Source organism: Balaenoptera physalus, assembly GCF_965194825.1.
Source record: "Balaenoptera physalus genome assembly, chromosome: 14".
Taxonomy (NCBI): Eukaryota; Metazoa; Chordata; class Mammalia; order Artiodactyla; family Balaenopteridae; genus Balaenoptera; species Balaenoptera physalus.
The window spans coordinates 47,478,397-47,499,002 of NC_138893.1; the positions used below are offsets into that span (position 1 = coordinate 47,478,397).

General features: G+C 39.5%; 1 protein-coding gene across 3 annotated transcripts in view; it reads right to left on the bottom strand.

The window, feature by feature from the left end:
• The window catches only part of CFAP58 (cilia and flagella associated protein 58), a 263,223-nt gene that overhangs the window by 232,808 nt on the left and 9,809 nt on the right, over positions 1–20,606 (bottom strand). For all 3 annotated transcript variants that reach the window (XR_014253460.1, XM_082425120.1, XM_082425121.1), the window contains exons 2-9: positions 19,883–20,164; positions 17,671–17,819; positions 15,362–15,518; positions 14,240–14,434; positions 12,048–12,185; positions 9,885–10,044; positions 5,946–6,028; positions 1,902–2,093 (exon numbers count right to left, since the gene is read on the bottom strand). Coding sequence is in view for 2 of the 3 variants with exons in the window: in XM_082425120.1 (XP_082281246.1) it covers positions 1,902–2,093; positions 5,946–6,028; positions 9,885–10,044; positions 12,048–12,185; positions 14,240–14,434; positions 15,362–15,518; positions 17,671–17,819; positions 19,883–20,164 (1,356 nt within the window). In the remaining variant the exon portion in view is untranslated. The remainder of the gene's footprint in view (positions 1–1,901; positions 2,094–5,945; positions 6,029–9,884; positions 10,045–12,047; positions 12,186–14,239; positions 14,435–15,361; positions 15,519–17,670; positions 17,820–19,882; positions 20,165–20,606) is intronic.

Genomic DNA, 20,606 nt, shown 5'->3' on the forward strand with positions numbered 1-20,606 from the left:
TGTGTGTGTGTGTGTGTGTGTGTGACAGTAAAGAAAGAAAGAAATATGGGAATGTGTTAAAAAGACATATATGTTTTTAATAAGAAGTCCAGAGGTGACACAAGTTGCTGTAGCAACTGATATATGCTGTCAGGGGTTAAGTAAGAGAAAAATTATAGCCGATAAAGAACATTTTAAGAACTCGTGCTTAAATTATTTAGGTAAGACATTATGTAACCTTGTGCAGTTAAACATCAGAAACTGTGAAAAACAGTTACCGGCAAAACTTGTTACCAGTATCTCTCCTTTACAATGAAACAGAGAGAAACATACAATCCTATGTTAAAATCAGTGGCAGTATTCTTTTTATCACTCATCATCTATTTGTTCAACAAACACTTTTTCAGCCCCTACTATTTACCAGCATGCTGGAAGTGAAAAAAAGAATGAGATAAAGTCCTTGCTCCCAAGAACTCACTATAAAGTAGGGAAGACAAAGGTACAAATAATTACACTAGAAGATGATAACTGCCATTCCAGAGACACCAACAAACCAATAAAGTAGGAAGTGACTAGTTCTGCCTAGGGAGTCAAAACAGGGTTGACCCCAGAGATGAGCATTTGAGCTGGGTATTGAATAAGAGCTTTCTATGCAGAGAAGGGAAGAAAGGGCTTTCCAGGGAGAACGAAGAGCTTAGACTCTGTTGCACAAGTCAGAATATACCAATGGCTGTGTCTTGCATGGGTTACAGGTATGTACCAAAATACTGTGTCTCGCGTGGCTTATAGGTATGTACCAAAATACAGGTATGTATCACCCACAGGATGGCCAGGTGGGACCTGGGCAACTAGCATCCCTGGGTTAGTCCCCTCCAGCCCTGCACATTCTCATCTCTCTCATTCCCACGTACTGTAGATATCGAATTTTCTATGATGCTGTGATGCAGAGAATGCTAGGAAGCACCGCCCCAGGTTGCTGAGAGATGACAGAGGTTTGTAAGGCTGGGAGTAATAATAAGACCAGGTTGGAATTTTTAACAACTTGATGGCAGCCAGCAGTGGAGAAAGACTGACTCTTGGGAAGGAGAAGTAGGAGGCTGCAACAGATTATATGTTCAGACATACTGGCTGTCTCACCAGGTAGGGCCCCTCCCTTAGTAGGATCACACTCCTGCCTGGGGATATCAGGCTTGATCATGTAACTTGCTTTGATCAATGAAATATGAGTGGACAGACCCTGTACCCTTCCCTTGCCAGCAGAAGTTCTGAGAGCATATCAAAGGTCCACTATTACACTGTTTTCCCTCTGTAAGAGGCCAGCACATCCCAACAGAGTCAGTCTGAAATAAAGAGGACGTGAAGCAGGCCTACAGCTGACTCTCAAAGACCAATAACGTGAGTAAAACATAGATCTCTGTTGCTATAAACCACTGAGACTTGAGGGTTATTTGTTACAACTTAATCTGACTGATACAGAGGCTAACAAGGCTAGCCAAGATAGAGAATACAAGTGCCTGAACTGACAGCTAGTCCTCTCAGAGTCAGTAAACCAATCAGTGGAGGTTCTTAAATGATCAAGTCGCAAGAGAAATATGCTGTTTTACAGTGGCTCCCAATCAGGGATACGAGGATCCCTGGGGTTCTTTTACAAGGAAGATATGCCCTGCCAGGGCTGGACTGATCATATGCATTTGTGCTCCTCCAAATTTACATTCTGCAAATATCTGCTCAGCATTTATTTACTCTAAATGGGAAGTAGTTGATTTCCTAGCAAAGCTTATTTCTTACTATCTTAAATCTGCATGTGAACCACAAGCTGAAATCTGAATAATTCATCTTTGCAACAGTGTGTGGCAATCAGAAATGTGACAATCAGAAAGAATGTGCCGGTGCTCGACCCACACCATGGAGGAGTGGCTTACCTTTTGGGTAAGGTCACTGGCTTCATTGATGTACCGATCTCGCTCCTTTTCCAGTTGAAAGATAATCTTTCTCTGCTTCTGAGCCTCTTCTTTGTAGTTCTGGATTTCTTCCTCCAGGTTTCTCTTGGCTTGTTCATGGAGCTTTACCAGGTCTATCTGTTTCTGGGTTGCACTGACCGCCTTAAGCATATTCTAAAAACAAGGACAACACAGCAGCCCCATTACTCAAAATGTTTGGAGATTTTTGGTTAAATTTACTCCCTGTCTTAATCCTAAAATAATTAGATGCATTGTTTGGGAGATGAATAAAAATAATCATATTATTTACAGCTTATTTAGAGCTTGTTATGTTAATTTTGCACAGAGCACTATAGACATACATATAAATGCACTAAGAGACAACATCCCCAGGAAGTGGGCACTATATCGCTCCCATATTAGGGGTAGGAAACTGAGAATGAGAAGTTAAGCTACTTGCCTACAAGTTCATACAACAGTGGAGTTAGGATTTGAATCCAGAGCTAGCTGACCCCAAAGCCAACCTCTGTTTCAGCTCTTGCCTTTTTCTTGTGAAGTCAGAACAGCTGAACCTAATCATGTAACACAGGCTTTGACTACAAAATAAAATAAAACCAACTTATTAAAAATACAGATACCCAGAATTAACATATGCTCCAACAATATCACTCAAAAGAATAGAAAACAGGTGTTCAAACAAAAACCTGTACGTAAATGTTCATAGTAGCACTATTCACAAAAGCCAAAAGGGGAAAATAACTCAAATGTCCATCAACTGATGACTAAATAAACAACATGTGCTATATCCACACAGTGGAATACTATTCAACCATAAAAAGGAATGAAGGGCTTCCCTGATGGCACAGTGGTTAAGAATCCGCCTGCCAATGCAGGGGACCACGGTTCGAGCCCTGGTCTGGGAAGATCCCACATGCCGCAGAGCAACTAAGCCCATGCGCCACAACTAATGAGCCTGCGCTCTAGAGCCCGCGAGCCACAACTACTGAGCCCACGTGCCACAACTACTGAAGCCCACACTCCTAGAGCCCATGCTCTGCAACAAGAGAAGCCACCACAATAAGAAGCCCACGCACCGCAACGAAGAGTAGCCCCTGCTCGCTGCAACTAGAGAAAGCCCGTGCACAGCAACAAAGACCCAATGCAGCCAAAAATAAATAAACAAAAATTAAAAAAAAAAAAGGAATGAAGTACACGATACAACATGGTTGAAGCTTGAAAACATTATTGAGTGAAAGATGCCAGACATAAAAAGTCACATATTGTATGATTCCAGTTATATAAATATCCAGAATGGTCAAATCCACAGAAACAGAAAGCAGATTCATAATTTCCAAGGGTGGGAGGAGGGGAAAGTGGGGAGTGACCACCTCACAGGTACAGGGTTTCCTTTTGGGGTGATGGAAATGTTGTGGAACTAGACTCATGATGTTTGCACAACACTGTGAATGTACTAAATGTCACTAATGGCAAATTTTGTTTTGTATGTATTTTACAACAGTAAAAAAGAATTAACTTGTTTTTTAAAAAAACACAGATGTCCCAACTCCAGAGATTCTGATTCAGTGGAGCTGTTATGCACCTAAATTTTTTTAAAAAGCTGCCCTGGTGGTTTCAGATGCTATAATGGAAATGCCTTGGGTTGGCTGCCCAAGGAGCCAGGTTGCTCCTCTGGAACACAGAGTTAATAGAGTGCAACTCTGGCAGCCATGCTCATGATGGAGCAGAGCTTGTCTGCTTTTCTAGCCACAGCTGAATGGACCCAGTGACTTTTGAAATAGGGCCTCCAGATTTTTATAACTCAGTAAAAGATGTAAACTTGGGAGCTGCTGGTGATAACTTTTTTCTGCCATATGGACAGGGAAACAGAGAGAGACGATCTTCACTAAAAGGAATGAAGTAAAAACTCAGCTGGAAGTCTAGTGGTGGAGGGAGAGAGCTTTCTGTGCATCCCAAGAGTGTTAGGCCAGGTTCCTATCTGTTCTTGAGGCCCAGCTGTATCCTTGGGTTCCATGAGGTGCCTCATAATTCCTTCACAAATCTCTAACCAATACAGAACTTCAGCCAAGTCTGAAAACCACTGGCATAAACAGGTTAAAAAAAAATGAAGATTAAACCTTGGTCGGATGACAATGTAGAAAATGGAAAAGGTCAACTTTACTTTCAAGTATTGAATTAAACATTTGCTCTATGAAAGATAAAGCCACTTCAACATGACACTGAAAGAACCAAATGTTATTAACATTGCCGCCTGTCAAAACTATGTCACTCACTCACTCAATGAAGGTGGCATTTCAAGTCAGTGGGGAAAGAATGTATTATCAGTAAAGGTTGACTGCATACCTGCAGAGGGGCAGGCACTGTGCCAGGATTAAGGATGCAATGGCCCGGGAAAAAAAAAAGTTAAAAATGTACCCTGCCCTAAAGAGGGAGTTGATGTAGTCAGATCAAACAAAATAAGTATAAAATTAATGTGTTAGGTGTCCTATTGTGGCAGAAAAGCTATAGGTTGTTTATCAGAATATATAAAATATAAATGGATTAAATATTGTATGTGTTACAAATAAATTAAAAAATCTAAATCCAACATTATTTACATATATAAATTTATAGAATGAAGAAACAGTTACTAGGATTATGCAAAAAAAATTAATGACTTTCTTAAGGAGTGCTCAGCATGTAAAGATATCTAATCTTATACTATTTCCTGAGATTCCCCAAATAGTCTACTTTAAGCTACAGGGTAATCTATTCAATACTTTGTTAACATTTATTCAATTCTGGGAAACTTAAAGAAATAATAAAAATTCGGAATGAACAAATATAGGCTGTATCTACTTTGATGAGATGAAGCTATCTTGGCCAAAAGCCATCAGGCTGTCTGCTCCGGAAGCAGCCTCCCCACTCTACACCTGGCCCGTAGCTTTTTCCTCCCTGGAGGAAATCCTTGAGTAGGAATGTTTACCCTAAATCCTTGAAAGTAGTTAATCTCCTAAGAGTGACTGTCAATCAAAGGAATCCTCTGGAAGGGGCAAGGAGGGGAAAGGGGGGGTGGTCTGCCTTGAATAGAGGATTTCCAGGCCTCAAGCTCCCCCAACCCCTCCCTCAGCTTTGGACCATATTGAGCTCAAAGACCAGGAGAAATAAGGGCCAAAAACAGAAACCAAAACCTACAACACTCCTGAAAAGATGGAGGAAAGGTTAGAGACTCTTTATATGGCCAACCAGCCATCCTTCAAACACCTAAAAGTTAAATTTTATTAGCACTCACTTGTATTTTCCGGATTAGTACAAGTTGCAGATTATAGATATTGAAATCAGAAATTTTGGACTTCCCTGGTGGCACAGTGGTTAAGAATCCGCCTGCCAATGCAGGGGACACAGGTTCGAGCCCTGGTCTGGGAAGATCCCACATGCCGCAGAGCAACTAAGCCTATGCGCCACAACTACTGAGCCTGTGCTGTAGAGCCCGCGAGCCACAACTACTGAGCCCACGTGCCACAACTACTGAAGCCCACGCTCCTAGAGCCCATGCTCTGCAACAAGAGAAGCCACCACGATAAGAAGCCCGTGCACCGCAACCAAGAGCAGCCCCCCACTCGCCACAATCAGAGAAAGCCCACGCACGTGCAGCAACAAAGACCAACGCAGCCAAAAATCAATCAATCAATAAATTTATTAAAATCAGAAATTTTGATCAACTGCTAAGATGCCAAATAACACACCAGCAATAAAAACAGAAACCACAAGACACCCTGAAATTCCCTGCTGGTTTATATGATAATTCTCCAAAGTCCCTTTGTGCTCACAGGTGATAATGCGGTTTCAATTCACAGCCAGTGAATGGTGGAACATGGATAACTGCTTAGAGGAAAATTGAGCACTATTATTAATTCTAATCTACTTTTGTTTGCCTCAGAGTTTTCTCTCCCCTGCAACCAGTTATAGGCAGATATTATAGCACTAAAGAAAGACATTTATTTACCAGTGTTACTGTAACAAACTCACCTTATTCAATAGGTCCCTTTCTCTCAGAAGCTCATCCATTGCTTTCTTATCAAGTTCTGCTTGTTTCTTTGAAGCCTCCACCTCTAAATCACCAGGGAGAAAAACAATAATAAATATAAAGAAAAACATAAGAAAGAATCTGCCAAAGCCAAAGTGACATAAAAACTGCTTTATATATTTATCTGTAGCTATAAAACTACTTTTCGTTGAGTGTTACATGATCTTCATTATAACTCAGTGAGGTAGGTCTTCCTGTCCCTGAGACTTAAAGGCCCATATGCCAAGGGTCCACAGCCAAGAGGTGACAGGGCTGAGATTGAAAGTTTGGTCTCTCTGACTTCAAAAAGTCCTTGCTCTTTTTAAATCTTTTTTATTATACAAGTAATTAGAAATACAGGAAGAAATTGGAAATAAAAATAAACAGAAGGGAAAATTTTCTAAATCAGAATCTACTTAGGATTTTGATGTGTCTCTTTTTTGACTTTTTCCTATGCAAATATACATGTGTATATAAATATGAATATTTATACACCACATACACCAAGAGGGAATCATACCACACATACAGTTTTATAACTTGTTTTATAATTAACAAACATAAAATAAATACCTCTCTATATTATAAATGTGTATCTACGTCAGAATTTCTAATGACTTCATATCTCATTGTATAAAAATGTATAATTTATTTAGCCAATCCCCTCTTAACATTTAAGTTGCTTCTTTTTTTAAAATTTTTTTGCAATTATAAACAATAATCCTATGAAAGTTCCTGTTCATTTGTTCCTCTAGGAGAGGAAGTCCTGGATCAAAAGTGATTTTCTTTTTAAAGACATTTCTCCCCTACTGCCAAATTCTCTCCAAAAATTAAAAGCAGTTTAAATCCACACCCAAACCACCACTGTTATTATCATTCTCTTTGATCTTCGACAACCTGATAGATTTTTCTAAACCAGTATGTCCATATTTAATTTACATTTCTTTGATTAGTAGTGAAGGCGACTACTTTTCCTGTTTAATGATCATTTATTTGTTTTTCTGTTTTTCAAATTGCCCACACTGGTCCTTTGCTCATTTTTCTCATGAATTGTTTACCTTTCTGTGAATTTGTAAGAGCTCCTTATATATAATAAGGATACTAGCTCTTTGGCAATATTTTAGTCAATTTGCCTTCATATATAGTCTTTGGCTGCTAAAAAAAAAATTATCTTTAATTTCATTAAATCTCTGCATCTTGGCTTTATTGTTCCTACATTTGACCTTAACTTTTTTCCCAAAAAGTAGTCTATTGTCGTACCATTTTCTTAATAATCCATACTGCACATTGGTATGAAATGACACCTTTATCTTAGATGATAATCGTGGGTCTTTTTGCGGCCTTTCTGATCTCCATTGATCTGTTTATTCAGGCATTTTCACTAAACTATTTGATTACTGAAGTGTTATAATACATTTAAACACCTGGTAAGGCAAATGCTCCCTTCTCACTCTTCTTTTCCAGAATTCTATAGCTATTGTCACATGTTTATTCTTCTGGAGGAAACTTAGAATCAGTTTTCAAGTCCCAAGCAACATAACTCACTGAAATTTTTATTGGAAATATTAAACGTGTAGATTAACTTGGACAGATTTATATCTTTATCATATCAAGTTTTCTCATCGAGAACTTGGTGTATCTGTCCATTTTTCAAGTCTTCTTTTATACCCCTCAAAAGAATCCTGTAGTGTTTTATATATATAGGTCTTACAGATATCTTGGTAACTTTATTCATAGATATTTTATTACTTTAGTTGCTATTGTGAAAGGGGGATTTTCCATCATATATTGTAACTGGTTCTTTGTAGGAAAGAAAGCTATTGATATCTATATATTTATTTTATAACCTGCCACCCTGTTGAACTCTTGTTAGTTCTGGCAATTTTTCAGTTCATTTCTTGGATTTTGTGGTAGGAAATCATAACATATGTGGTAGGAAATCATGCTCCTAACCATTATGTCCAATGCCACTCTTTGATAGGGCACATCAAAAGGAAGTGCTCCCTAAGAAGAAATAATGATGTTGACGATATCTATAAAATAACCAGAAGAGAAAGCACGATGACTTTTGTAAACATGATTTAAGGATGAAGGATTGGGTTCAATACTTAATGGATAAAATTTTTTTTCAAAGCTTAGAACTATCGCCAGCAAAAATACAGAAATTTTAATATGGAGAGTTTTCAGAAATTCACTAAGTCAGTTACAAAACATGCTCTACTAGTTCTATTTTTTTTTTCATATCTGTCATTGAAGACATTAGATTGTAAACTCACGCTAGACTGTAAGCATCCTGAGGGCAGGAACCTCCATGCACCCAATGCCCAGCATAATGCCTGCACATAGTGTGTACTCAATTTATTGAATGAATAAAAAAATGGAGAAATTATCAATATCAGCTGCAACTGTGCCTCAGTAAAAGATTATTTCCGATGTCTTAGGAGGAAAAATATCTGCACTTCTCAAAGACGTGACAAATATTTCTAATAATCTTATCTAGAGATTTAGATTTTACATAACTTTTAGGGAGACAATGTACATTTTTATGCTTCTATGTATGTTATCTCAGTCAGTAACTTACAGCTGAGGTCAATGAGGTGTTCCTGCCTCACATTTTCTGGTGCAGTCAGAATTCAAACCCTGATCCTCTGTCTCCAAGTCTCTGAGCTGTTTCTACCACACCATGTTTAACTAGCATATCATATTTTTAATTATATTCTTTTTCAGAATGAGATAGTATTCTCTTATTACTTTTATAAGTGGTAATATATCTGGATAACAATAGATGACTTTTTTTTTTATTTTGGCCGCACTGCACGGCATGCATCCCCGACCAGGGATCAAACCCACACCCCCTGCAGTGGACGCACAGAGTCTTAACCACTGGACCGCCAGGAAAGTCCCAATAGATGACATTTAGTAAGCACTTACTGTATGCTAGGCACTGTCCCAAGAGCTCTCTATATATTAGCCATTTCATCCCCAACAGCTAAATGTGATAGAGGTGGGATCTGAACCCAGGTAGATCTGACTCCAGAGTTTGTATCCTTAATGATGTTTCCATACTACACGGCCTCCTGTGGCACTTAAATTTTCCCTCCACAGGTCAATGTGATAGTTGGCTAAAACAAGCGTTTGCCATATGGTAAAGTACTAACAGAGGAAAGGAGTTAGAAGCCATTAATTTTTGTCTCACTGATTCTGGGTATGCTATTGTCTCAAATACCGCTCATGCGGAATATTCATTTGAATTTATCCCGCATCTTCTGTGAAAAAAGAAGACTGAAGGAAAAGACATGTAGAACCCAGACCTAAGAGTATAGATGCTATTTACTCCATTGACAAATACTGAAAAATACTTTGGGCTCAGTATAACCTGTTGAAGAGTTTTTTTTTTTTTTTTTTTAATTTTATTTATTTATTTATTTATTTATTTATGGCTGTGTTAGGTCTTCGTTTCTGTGCGAGGGCTCTCTCTAATTGCGGCAAGCGGGGGCCACTCTTCATCACGGTGCGCGGGCCTCTCACTATCACGGCCTCTCTTGTTGCGGAGCACAGGCTCCAGACGCGCAGGCTCAGCAATTGTGGCTCACGGGCCTAGTCGCTCCACGGCACATGGGATCTTCCCAGACCAGGGCTCGAACCCGTGTCCCCTGCATTGGCAGGCAGATTCTCAACCACTGCGCCACCAGGGAAGCCCGAAGAGTTTTTTAAGGTAAGAAAGTTCAAGGTATTCAAAACGATGTCTCTTCCATATTATCTACTTACCAGTTTGAATGTTGTTTTACTGAATTCATTTGGCATGGTTTGTGTTTGCATGCATGGAGTTGCCAAATGACATTAGTTACCAATGAAACGCTCATAAACTAATAAAACAAAGCACAAAATGATTCTTGGTTTACCTCTCTCTAATCCCAAGATCTGATTTTTCAGGGTTTCCTTGTGCTGTTCCACTTCTCCCTTTTGACCTTCAACCTGGTGCAATTTCTTATGGATTTGTTCTCTGATTTTGTTGAGCTTCCCAATGTCAAGGCGCATCTGATGGACTTCTTCCTCTTTGGCCTATGATTAGTGAGAGAGGATTAACCAGGAACACTCAGTCAATAAAGAGCCGGTGACTGGATGATGGTAAACTCAGAACCAATAAAAGGACATTGTTCCTATGTCAGTGTAAAGTTGTTCTGTGGGATTAAATCAAAACACACACTGTTTGGTTTTTGAGAGAAATTGAAAAAGTCTATATAAGCCATAATAAAATATATGGCTAATGAGCTAAAAACAATGAAAAGACTGATTAAACCTGATACCTCAAGATACCATGGAATTGTTGAATCAAGCAAGATAAGAATGCTGAGTTGTATCATAAATGTGTGAAATTTGTGTACAAATACTGTACTGATTAGCAAATTTCATAGACTCACAAAGTGATCTCTTGGAGGTTATTAACATGCTATAAAATATTGAGTCTTTTGGATCCACATGTCCACTGTAGTGCAATTACGTATGTTAGAAAAGGGGCCGGCCACTGTAGTGCAATTACATACGTTAGAAAAGGGGCCCTCTTTCCTCAGAGTATGTTAGTCAATGACTGTATATATGGACAGGTGGACAGGGTAGCATTAATAAGCAAGTCTACACGATGTCAAAAGGTATCAAAACAGCAATTCCAGCAAAGTAAAGCACCAGATTTTTGTCTATGGATTTCAAGTTTTATGAATTTTTTAAAAATTCATTTTTAAAAAAAGTGCCATTCTTAGAAATGACTGGGAAAGCAACTAGTGATTCTTCTGCAAATAAAGAGTAGCAATTATTCCCAGTTCTTGACAATGAAGAGGCTGCACTTAGCTGGGCACGTTATCCTCAGATCACTGCTAGAAGCAGAATCCCATAGGTTTAGGATCTGATAACAAAAATATTCCATCTTTCAAGGTGCCCCATGCATGTCATCAAAGGAGAGAATTATTGGCATAAGTATTTTTCCTTTAATTTCACCTTCGGGGCTAATACATTATTTTGCCTTCAGGAGTCGTTTCTTTTCTGCTTTAACTTGGAGCATTCTCATAAACAATGGTTTTGAGTCAAACATTTCTGGGGTGCTTAAATGTTCCTCAGCCTCAGATCCTACAGGGTCCAAATTAGTTCATCTAAGGCCCCTTTCCATTAAAACAATAAGATGTTCTAATTCAGTAGTTATTAATCCAGGCCCCATGGTTAGAAAAACTAATCCAGACCCCATGGTTAGACTTCAGAAAAATCCTGTAAACCTCTAAGACTGCATGCAAAACAAGACACAAGATGTGCAAATAAGTGTGCGTGCGTGCGTGTGTATGTGCACGCACACACATGCTTTCATCAGATTCTCAAAAGGTGTTGTGATGCAAAAACTGTTAAGATTTACTACTCGAATCAATGTATTTTCCTGATTAGTCACTCATTTTATGCCCAGTATTCTAACATAACTAGAGTAGGGCTTGTGGATTTTTCAGAATTGGTGATAAACATAAAGCCGCGCTGCTAAGCATGTAGGCAGACAATATGTATCCAAGTATAAAACGGTTATCCAAACTTAATTTGCAAGCACTCTTCAATCAGGGCAGGGAGAATAGGAGACATATCTTGAAATTTACATTGGACAGAAGTGAAAATCATGATTCTGCAGTCCTAAGAGTAGACATCAAATAGTACCTGTCCATCCCCCACCCCTCCCATTCCATACAAGTAGCGAAATACAATCTCACTTCTTTGCCACTCACATGTGTAAATGATTTCTAGCTCTGGGCAACTGGTTACTTGCAAGGCTCAATTACAGAGGTGAACATCTGAGCTCACTTTGGAAAGTATTTGCATAGTCATATGATTAATAATCAGCTTAGCAATGTTATAAGAATGGAAGTTATCAAACTGCTTCTGGGCATAAAGCAATCACTGTAGGTTTACACCTGCCTCTGAAGGACCAAGGCTAATACAGGTTATCCAACCAAAGGCTCCAATAGCATCAGCCAACTTATATTAATAGGGAATGAAGGAGGGCATGCTAGGGAACAGATATGTCACTTGGTGTTTACTTTGAGCTCCAACGCCTTCTGCTGGTTTTCCTGGGATAGCTGCTCACAAATCAAACTATGTTGTTCGTTCTCTTGCTGAAGTTTAGCATTTCTCATCTGAAACTGCTCCAGCTCCTTTGCAGCTCTCTCATTCAGTATCTGAAAGATGCAGAACGAGCTGGTTAACGCTTTTGAATCTGATTACAGTAGCTGCACCTCCACGCAGGAGGCCACGCAGACCTCCTGGGACAAGCACGGCAACCACACTTTTTTTGTCTTCGCAGAAATTGTTCCTTCTCCCCAGTGAAAGCATGAAGGCACTCAAATATGATGAATGTTAAATGGCTGAGGGAAATGATGCCTTCTAATGAATAACACAGAGAGCATAATTTTTTTTTCTGGGCACCTTGGGAAGTCTTGTTCACAGGTGGTGGATAAATATTTTAATGCCTGTTTGCCATTTGGCAGGCTTCGCATACACAACAATTGCTATAATCATTGCAAATGAGCTAGAGATTCAAACGAGCTTTATCGGCTGTGGGGCTCAGAAGCTACATCTTCAGAAGCAAATCCTGCATTAGCATGCCTACAACATTTTCGTGAACAGAACCATTCACTAACACCAACACAAAACAATTCCCCTTCATCCAACTTAAGTCAAAACCGTGGAGTAGTAGTGGAATGATTTCTACCTCCCTGACTTCAGTATCAGTTGGATTTTCCCCTTCCCTACCTTGACTATTCAGAGAAGACAAGGTTTTATAAAAACAGAGGATTATATTTTGGGAAGTCATTTCTATTGGGAAAATATTAGGGAGATGGAGGGATATCAAAAAAAAAGAGAGAAGATGGCTTAGAAGACACTTACTCCAATATATAACTTCCCCTCAAGCAAAAGTTAAACACAGAAAGAATCAATCCAACTTCCCATCAATAGGGACTAAATAAAATTTTCCATGGGTCCTGGATGTTGCTAAGCAAAGTACTATAGTTTTAACATGATAACCAAAAGCCTCTCAAATTTCATGCTCAAAGGAAGCCACATGTTTTTTTCATGGATGTTGCACACTGCATATTATCTATTTGACGTCTGGCTTTATATAAAATTAATAAAGCAACTGACAAATAAATGCGTTCTACTATCTAATTTTTTAAGTAGAAAAATGATGTATGGCTTAAAAATACTTTGGAAACTTCCTAAGAGAACATATTTTCAAGAAATGACTTTTTTCAATTAGATGAAATGGTTCTTCTTTAAGAAATTAGAACAGACTAGCATTTGTGTTACCTTAAACTGTTATTACAGAGGAAATGTTTAAAAAAATTACCATATTTAAAACGCATAAAGACTGTGTGGGTTTCCCAAACTTGAAACTTAAAATTAAACCTGTTAAAAATAAATCATGTTATATTCACAGGCTGGAATGCTTAGAGCAATAAGAGTGAATGGTCTTCTGAGCTCTGTCCAATAGAACTTTCTGCAATGAACTAAATGTTCTCTATGTGCACTGTCCAATACGGTATCTACTAGCCCCATGTGGCTATGGAGCACCTGAAATGGTGCTGGTGCAACTGAGGGATTGAATTTTTAATTTTATTTAATTTCAAATAATTTAAATGTAAATAGCTGTATGTGGCTAGTCGCTACCATATTGGATAGTGTGGTTCTATAACTATGTGGCAACAACATAAGTGAATCTCAAAAACAGGATGTTAGGAGAAAGATGTTAGACACAGAAGAGTACATCCTGTATAATTTAATTTCTGTAAAGTACAAAAGCAGGCAAAACTAACCTCTGCTTAGAATTCAGAAGAGCGCTGACCTTTGGGGGAGAGAGTGACTGGGAAGGAGCACGAGGAGGCTCCCGGGGTGCTATTTCTCAGGCTGGGTGCGGGTAACCAAGACGTGTTCAAGGGGAGAAAATTCATCAAGCTGTATACTTGTGACTTACTTTTCTATGTGTAGGTTACACATCAATAAAAGGATAAAAAGAGATTAACCTGTTGGAGCACGGCAGGAGGGGGATGGGGGGGGATAGAGCATATCTACCCGTAAGAGCCATTCAAAGACCAGACGCAGTATAGTGCTACGCGCTGTGTTACCAACATCCACCAACATCTGCGGTGAAGGGAGTTTGCTGCTTTCCAGAGAACACTCTAAACTCCCCGCTCCTGTTCGGCCAGGCCCCGTGGCGTAGCCCTGCCCAGCCCACCTTCTGCTCCTTCAGCTGCTGCGCCAGCTTCTGAAGCTCCTCCTTGCTCTTCTGCACGTACTGCTGCAGGGCCTTGGTTTCCGTCTGCCTGGTGTCCATGTCCGTCTGCATCTGCTTGAGCTCTTTCTCTAGCTTTTCTTTCTTCCGAGTCTCCCGCAAAGCTTCGTTCTGATGTTGCTGGATTTCTTGTTGGAACTACAGGCACAGAAAGGACGATGGGGGATGGGGTGCGGGACATGAGCCCCTCAGGACAGGTCTCGACCAGCCGAGCTTCTCCCTCTCTCAGATATTTTCAGGGCAATGACTCTGGAGTAGTATTTCTCCTGTAGGAGAGTCATCTTTGAACTGCAATGTTCAAACTTTTCAAGAATATTCTGTATTGTTTTTCAGAGCCTTGGCACCAAACAGCCACCCTGATGGTGGGAACAAATCCACAGAGAAAGGTATTAAATCCAGTTAAATACAGAAGCCCAGAATTCTAGGGAAGTCAAACATGGAAAGAATTCATCTAACTCTCCATCAACAGAAACTAAATAAAATGTAGCCAGCTACCCTAAATATGAAAGTGTATTTTCCATGAGTCCTGGATATTGCTAAACAAATTACTACAGTTTTATCATGATCGCCAAATTCTATGAAAAGTCCTCCTCCTGTCTCATGATCAAAGGAGTCTCCTGTTTTTCTCTTCAAGCCTGAGCTTGTGTACCATCTATTCGACTTCTGGTTTTATAGAAAAGTATTCAGAACGATTCAGCTAGGTGGCTTCCTTACACAGGAGAAAGGCCAGGGGAAGTGCTTTCACCACCCCCAGGTGCAGGGTGCCCTGGCTGTCATAGGGGACAACTTCTTGGGCCAGAAATGTAAGCAGTGCCCTATCTTCGTAACATCTCAGACAGAGAATGACTCAAGTAAAACTGCTCTTCCAAAAACAAACCAGAGAAACAAGCAAAACAATGGATGCTTCATTTGGTGACGGGGCCCGGGGGCAGGGGGGCCGGGGGAAGGGGGAGGGAGGGTCGTAAATCTAAGAAAGGAACAAGACCCGAAGGGAGCCTGGAGAAGGACAAAACCTCCTTCTGGAAGGTAATGGTCCTTTGTCTTGCTCTCCGTGTCACAGCAGACCTGACTGATGGCCAGCTCTGCCTCTTCCCTGGACCGCTCCATTTCTTGTTGTTGTTCAGTGGTCTGAGCTAAGGCCTCTCGTAATTTCACCACTTCCGACAAGAGTTGGTCTCGCTCCTTTGTCACTTCTTCTTTGAACTTCAGCAAATCTCGGATACTAAAAAGGAAGAACACGGGAGTCAGACTAAATGGCCATCTGCTCGGGGAGCCTTCTTACCATCCTCTGAACTCGTTTTCATGGGAAAGACTTATGGTCAAGGATCAACACTATTCAGGTGTGAAAGAGAAAGATCTTTATGCCCTGACGTGGGAGCTGTTTCTGAGTTTTTAACTGAAAAAGAGGATGTTCCAATAATAATATGCATAATATGACCCCTTTTCTTATTTTTAAGCAATTACAGTCTGTGTGTGTGTGTGTGTGTGTGTGTGTGTGTGTGTGTGTGTGTGTACTATAGGCATTTTTATAGAAGTCCAGAAAAATAGGCATCAAATTGATAACTGGTTATCTCTGAGGAGTGACATTTAGGGTGGAAGAGTTGGGGGGGCTGATTTCTACTCCTTGCTTTCCACATCCCTGTAGTATTCATTTTGAAAGTAGAAAAACTATGTCTGATAGGACCTGTGCAGCAGAATTCATCTAGAACAAGGCAGCTACTTTAGAGCTGAGAAAGCAGAAAACTTGCATTTGAGACACTTGCAGCTGACAGACATCAAACGACTGTTGGAAACACAGTAATTCGATAATATGTATTGACCAACAACTTTGACATAATTGTTTAATTAAGAACCTTCAAAACCGCAAACTCTTCTCCATAAACAAGACCTTAAATTCTAAGGTTACTGTAAAGACAGACAGCTACACCTAAGCGCACTGCTGAAGACAAAATTCTGAGTTGGATTGTTTCATCAGTTCTCCTCCTCATCATGTTCTGATTTTCATTAAAACTCCTCCTAACCAAATCAGTTCCCTCATGTTGCTCTTCAATAGTTGCTCTGATCGTGCATGACTTCTTTAATAAGAAAAGAGTCCATTATTATGAACACCACATCTTCTGTTTATTTTACCTATTCAACATTCGATAAACGTATCTAGAAAGTATAAGAAACCTAGACAGCAGGTAGATTTAGTTAAGGATGCCTAAGGAAGTGTATGCTCATTCCTGGTTCATTAATTAATGCAAGGTTTTGCATGCCCTACAGAGTGCTAGATTCCTAGAGGGAAGGTAAAGATAGATGTCTTCCCTCAAGGAGTTTACAGCTTAATGGGCAGAGAAGCGCAAATAATTTCAGTACCATGTGATCAGTGCCATACTTGAGGGAGATGTTGGGTCCTAGGGAAACAGGGAACACAAAGACTCTTCTGCCTGGTCACTGGGTCTGAGGCTTGGGAGGAGGTTGGAACAGAGATGCTGACGGTGATAAAGTTAAGATGGTGTTTAAGATAGGTCTTGAAGGATGAATAGTTGTTTACTAAGTGGAGAAGGGAAGAAAAAGGATCCCTGGCATAGAAAACAGTATGTCCAAAGGCATGGAGGCATGAGCAAGCATGGTGCTGCTGGACGTGAGTCTAGCAACGCTAACTGGGGCAGATCTACGAAGGGCTCTGCAAGACATGTTCAAGACTTTGGGCTTTATCCTTAGGAAATGGGTAGCTGTCGAAGGTGCATATGCTGGAGATGGAAGCATGTAGCTACATGTTTTAGAAGACTAAGTCTGGTATGGAAGATGGTAAAGAGGGGAGATGTCTCCTCAAAGGCAGAGAGGACAGTTAGGAGTCTACTGTCAAATCCAGCAGAGAACAGGGGACCCACTGCTGATAGTGGGGAGGGGAAGAATGAAGTGATGTTTAGAAGACTGAGTCAACAAGACGAAGCTTTAAGGGATGAAGGAGTAACAAGTTTTCTGACATAGAATCTGAGGTGGTAGGAAGGATAGTGATATGGCTAATCATGGGGCAGGGGGTGTATGGGAGGGGCTGGGAATCTGGGTAGAAAGTCAGCCATTCCACACAAGTTTGAGAGAAATAAACTTAAAATCTTTACTCATTTTAAAACTGTAGCACTGATTTTATAGAGTCAGAAGTTTGGAATTAGAAGTTATGAATTAGAAGTTCTTGGGTGTGGAGAAAGGGAGTATTAAAACGAAAAAAACGGCAATAGACAGAAAACTATCTCTGGGAACCCAACAAGGTGGAGTCTTGCATTCACAAAGAACATTCAAGATGGTACCGGCAAGCCCCAGGCTGTCTGTTGAAGAAGGTGGCCTCTGCAAAAGCAAGTTCAACATGAATCAAGACAGCTATGACCTACTTGCTATCCTGGTCCATGGAGAGTCCAGACCCTTGCTCGACTAGTTTGGTTAGGTTCACTATTTCCTCTTTCAGGGCAAGAATCGTCTCCTTTGCCTTCTGCTCTTTGTCATAGGCTGAGTCCACCATCTTCCAAGCCTTTTCAATTTCCTAGGTGGGTCATGGGATATCAGTGAGAAAAACCAAACTAGGTTCCAGATGCAAGCTAAATTGAATAAATAGAATAATAAAACAACTACGTTATAGAAGCTATTTATGGGGAAAGAAGATTACACGTTATACACTATGTATTAAATGTATATTGACTTACTTCATTGTTCAACATGAGTTAGTCAATACTGAAAAGCAGTTTTAAAGAGGGATACTGGCAAAGGATATTTTCTCTTGTGTAGGTAAATGTGGCCACAGGGCTCACATACTGCAGGGGCTGCTATAACTAATGGTATTATTTCTAGTAAAGATGTTAAGATAGGTTTACAAAATCGAAAATGAAAGCTTATGTGCTGTCCAAGTCCAGATATTTTATAGGAAAAAAAAAAAAAAAAAGCTTTTTCACATAAGGAATGGTCTTGGATCCAAGTCCTAAATTTGAAGCTCTTGATAGATTCCATATTAAAAATATATTTTGCCCTCAGGCCCCAAGTGAGCTCCTGGATGGCAAGGTGAACTTTAGAGCCATCCATAGATATGAGGTCTTGGCTGTCCTAATTGTACACAACAGCCTTGATAATTCCCATTTCCAGAAACCCAAGCCCAGGCCTTCTCATCAAATGCTGGGGATAAACAAAACTATAGGGGAAAAACAAAACTATTCTGAATACAAAGTGGAATATTAACAGAAATACTTAAAAGTGAATTACAGCCATTCGAGTACACGGACGAAGGACAGTAAATGTTGCAACAGCCTTGAGTTTTGCCCTGCCACTTAATTTTCTTGCAAAATTTCATCAAGTGCAATGTGAGCCCTTTTATACAGGTAAGACTCTATATGCTTAAGGTGAAAATATTATTTTATGTTGACAAGGAATAAAATGAGTGGAAGAAATTATTTAATTAAATAAATTCATGCTATTACATTAGAGAGAGAGAGAGATGATTCTTGGGTAACTGCAGCACATAATTTAGTGATTCAAAACAAAATGTCAGTTTAAGGGGTATGTTTTTCTGTAGCAACCATATATACTATTTTTGGCAAAACAAATGAAGGATATTTAAATGAAATATGATTATATGGAGTCTTGTCCAAAGCAAATTCACCAATTATATTTTAATCAATTCATGACTTCCATTTCCAGCTTTTTAATTTACAATAAAAAGTGGGGTCTTTTCTCATCATAACATGATTTAAAGCCTTCTTATATTGGTATTTTGCAAGGAGAAGAAGAAAATAACAATGGAGAGAAAAAGACACTAAAAATAGTGGTTCCTAAGAAAACAGGTAAGTTACATTTTGCACTAGTCTTGGAACTTCATTAGAATTGGGGTATGTTTAATTGCATGATATCAAGGGAATTATCTAAAAAATTGCAAATTATTTCTCAGCACTAGGGTTTCAATTATAAATTAAAATATCTTAACCTCTTATCACCCTGCAATCTACAAGGAACATTTGTGTTTCACCTTCAAAATAATGCAACACACTTGAGGATGAAAAAATAAAGTGTAAAAAAAAGCCATACTTCCTCAATATCCCTCCCAGACTGAATCCCTGTTCTCGCATTATGAGGAACTGGGACGATCAAGGGAGAAGCAAAGGGGCGATAAGAGGAAAGATCATGAAAACTACCATCTGGAAATTCTCAATGTAACCTCTCCTAAAACATTGGAAAACATAGAAATATGAAAAGATCTTTTACAAGCTATCATCATAAGATATTTAATTACTTATCTTGGGTCAAACAAGACATACTGATATTCTTAATACTATACTTACTTATGGCCAATTGTTTTTGTGAACACAGTATTTCTTAGAAACCAAGCCAGTAAGGTTCTACCTTATTTTCTGCATTGTGAAATTCACTCAAGCTAATTAAGCTCTTTGAAAATTAACATTATTCCCTAGGCTTAATGAATATATAAATCATGTAAATTTTGACTTAATAACTCTTTTACTACCAGCCTAGAGCTGCCAATATAATGAAAGGATGATGTTTTAAGTACAGGATGCATTTATGAAAGCTTGCCATTGGCTCCATTTCTAGAAGATCACTGACCTTCTTCAGGGATGTGATGGTGGTCTGATCATCCTGAGAGAGCTTCAGGGCAGTGGCGACCTTCGCGGAATTAACCACGATCTCCGCATTCAGCTCTCTGCACTTGGCCATCAGACGCTTTTCATTGTCATAAGACTTTTTCATGACAGCATGAAGCTTCTCATATTCAACCCTAAATCTCTCCAAACTTTTGTCTCCTGAAAGTTCACTGAGAACTTCCTGAAAATCCCTTTCTATTTCTTCATACGCAGTTTCCTCCAGCACTAGTTTTTCACTCTTTTCCTGTTCAAAAGGGCAAAGATGGGAATGAAGATTGAAATATTTACCCCATCACTATTCAGGAATGACTGTTATTATTCGTGAATAAAAGACCTTCGTACGAGCAAAATAAAAGCCACTGACAAGCACACAATTTAAGGCTATATGATGGGAAGGCTCCTTGTTCATCCCCTGATACCTGTGTATATGTATACATAGCACTGGGATAGTAATATTTCCTACCACATAGTGTTAAGGATTAGATTAAACGGGATAATTCACGTTAAACACTTAGCCAAGTGCCCGCAAACAGAAGGTACTCAATAAATTTCGAGAGCTATTATGATTATTCCAAGCCTGCTTCTCACTGCCCCCAGGACTGCAGAGGGTAGCCACAGTATGTTGAGGTCAGACATAATATAGATACCATGAAACTACACTTACGGTGGAACCCATCCAGAATATG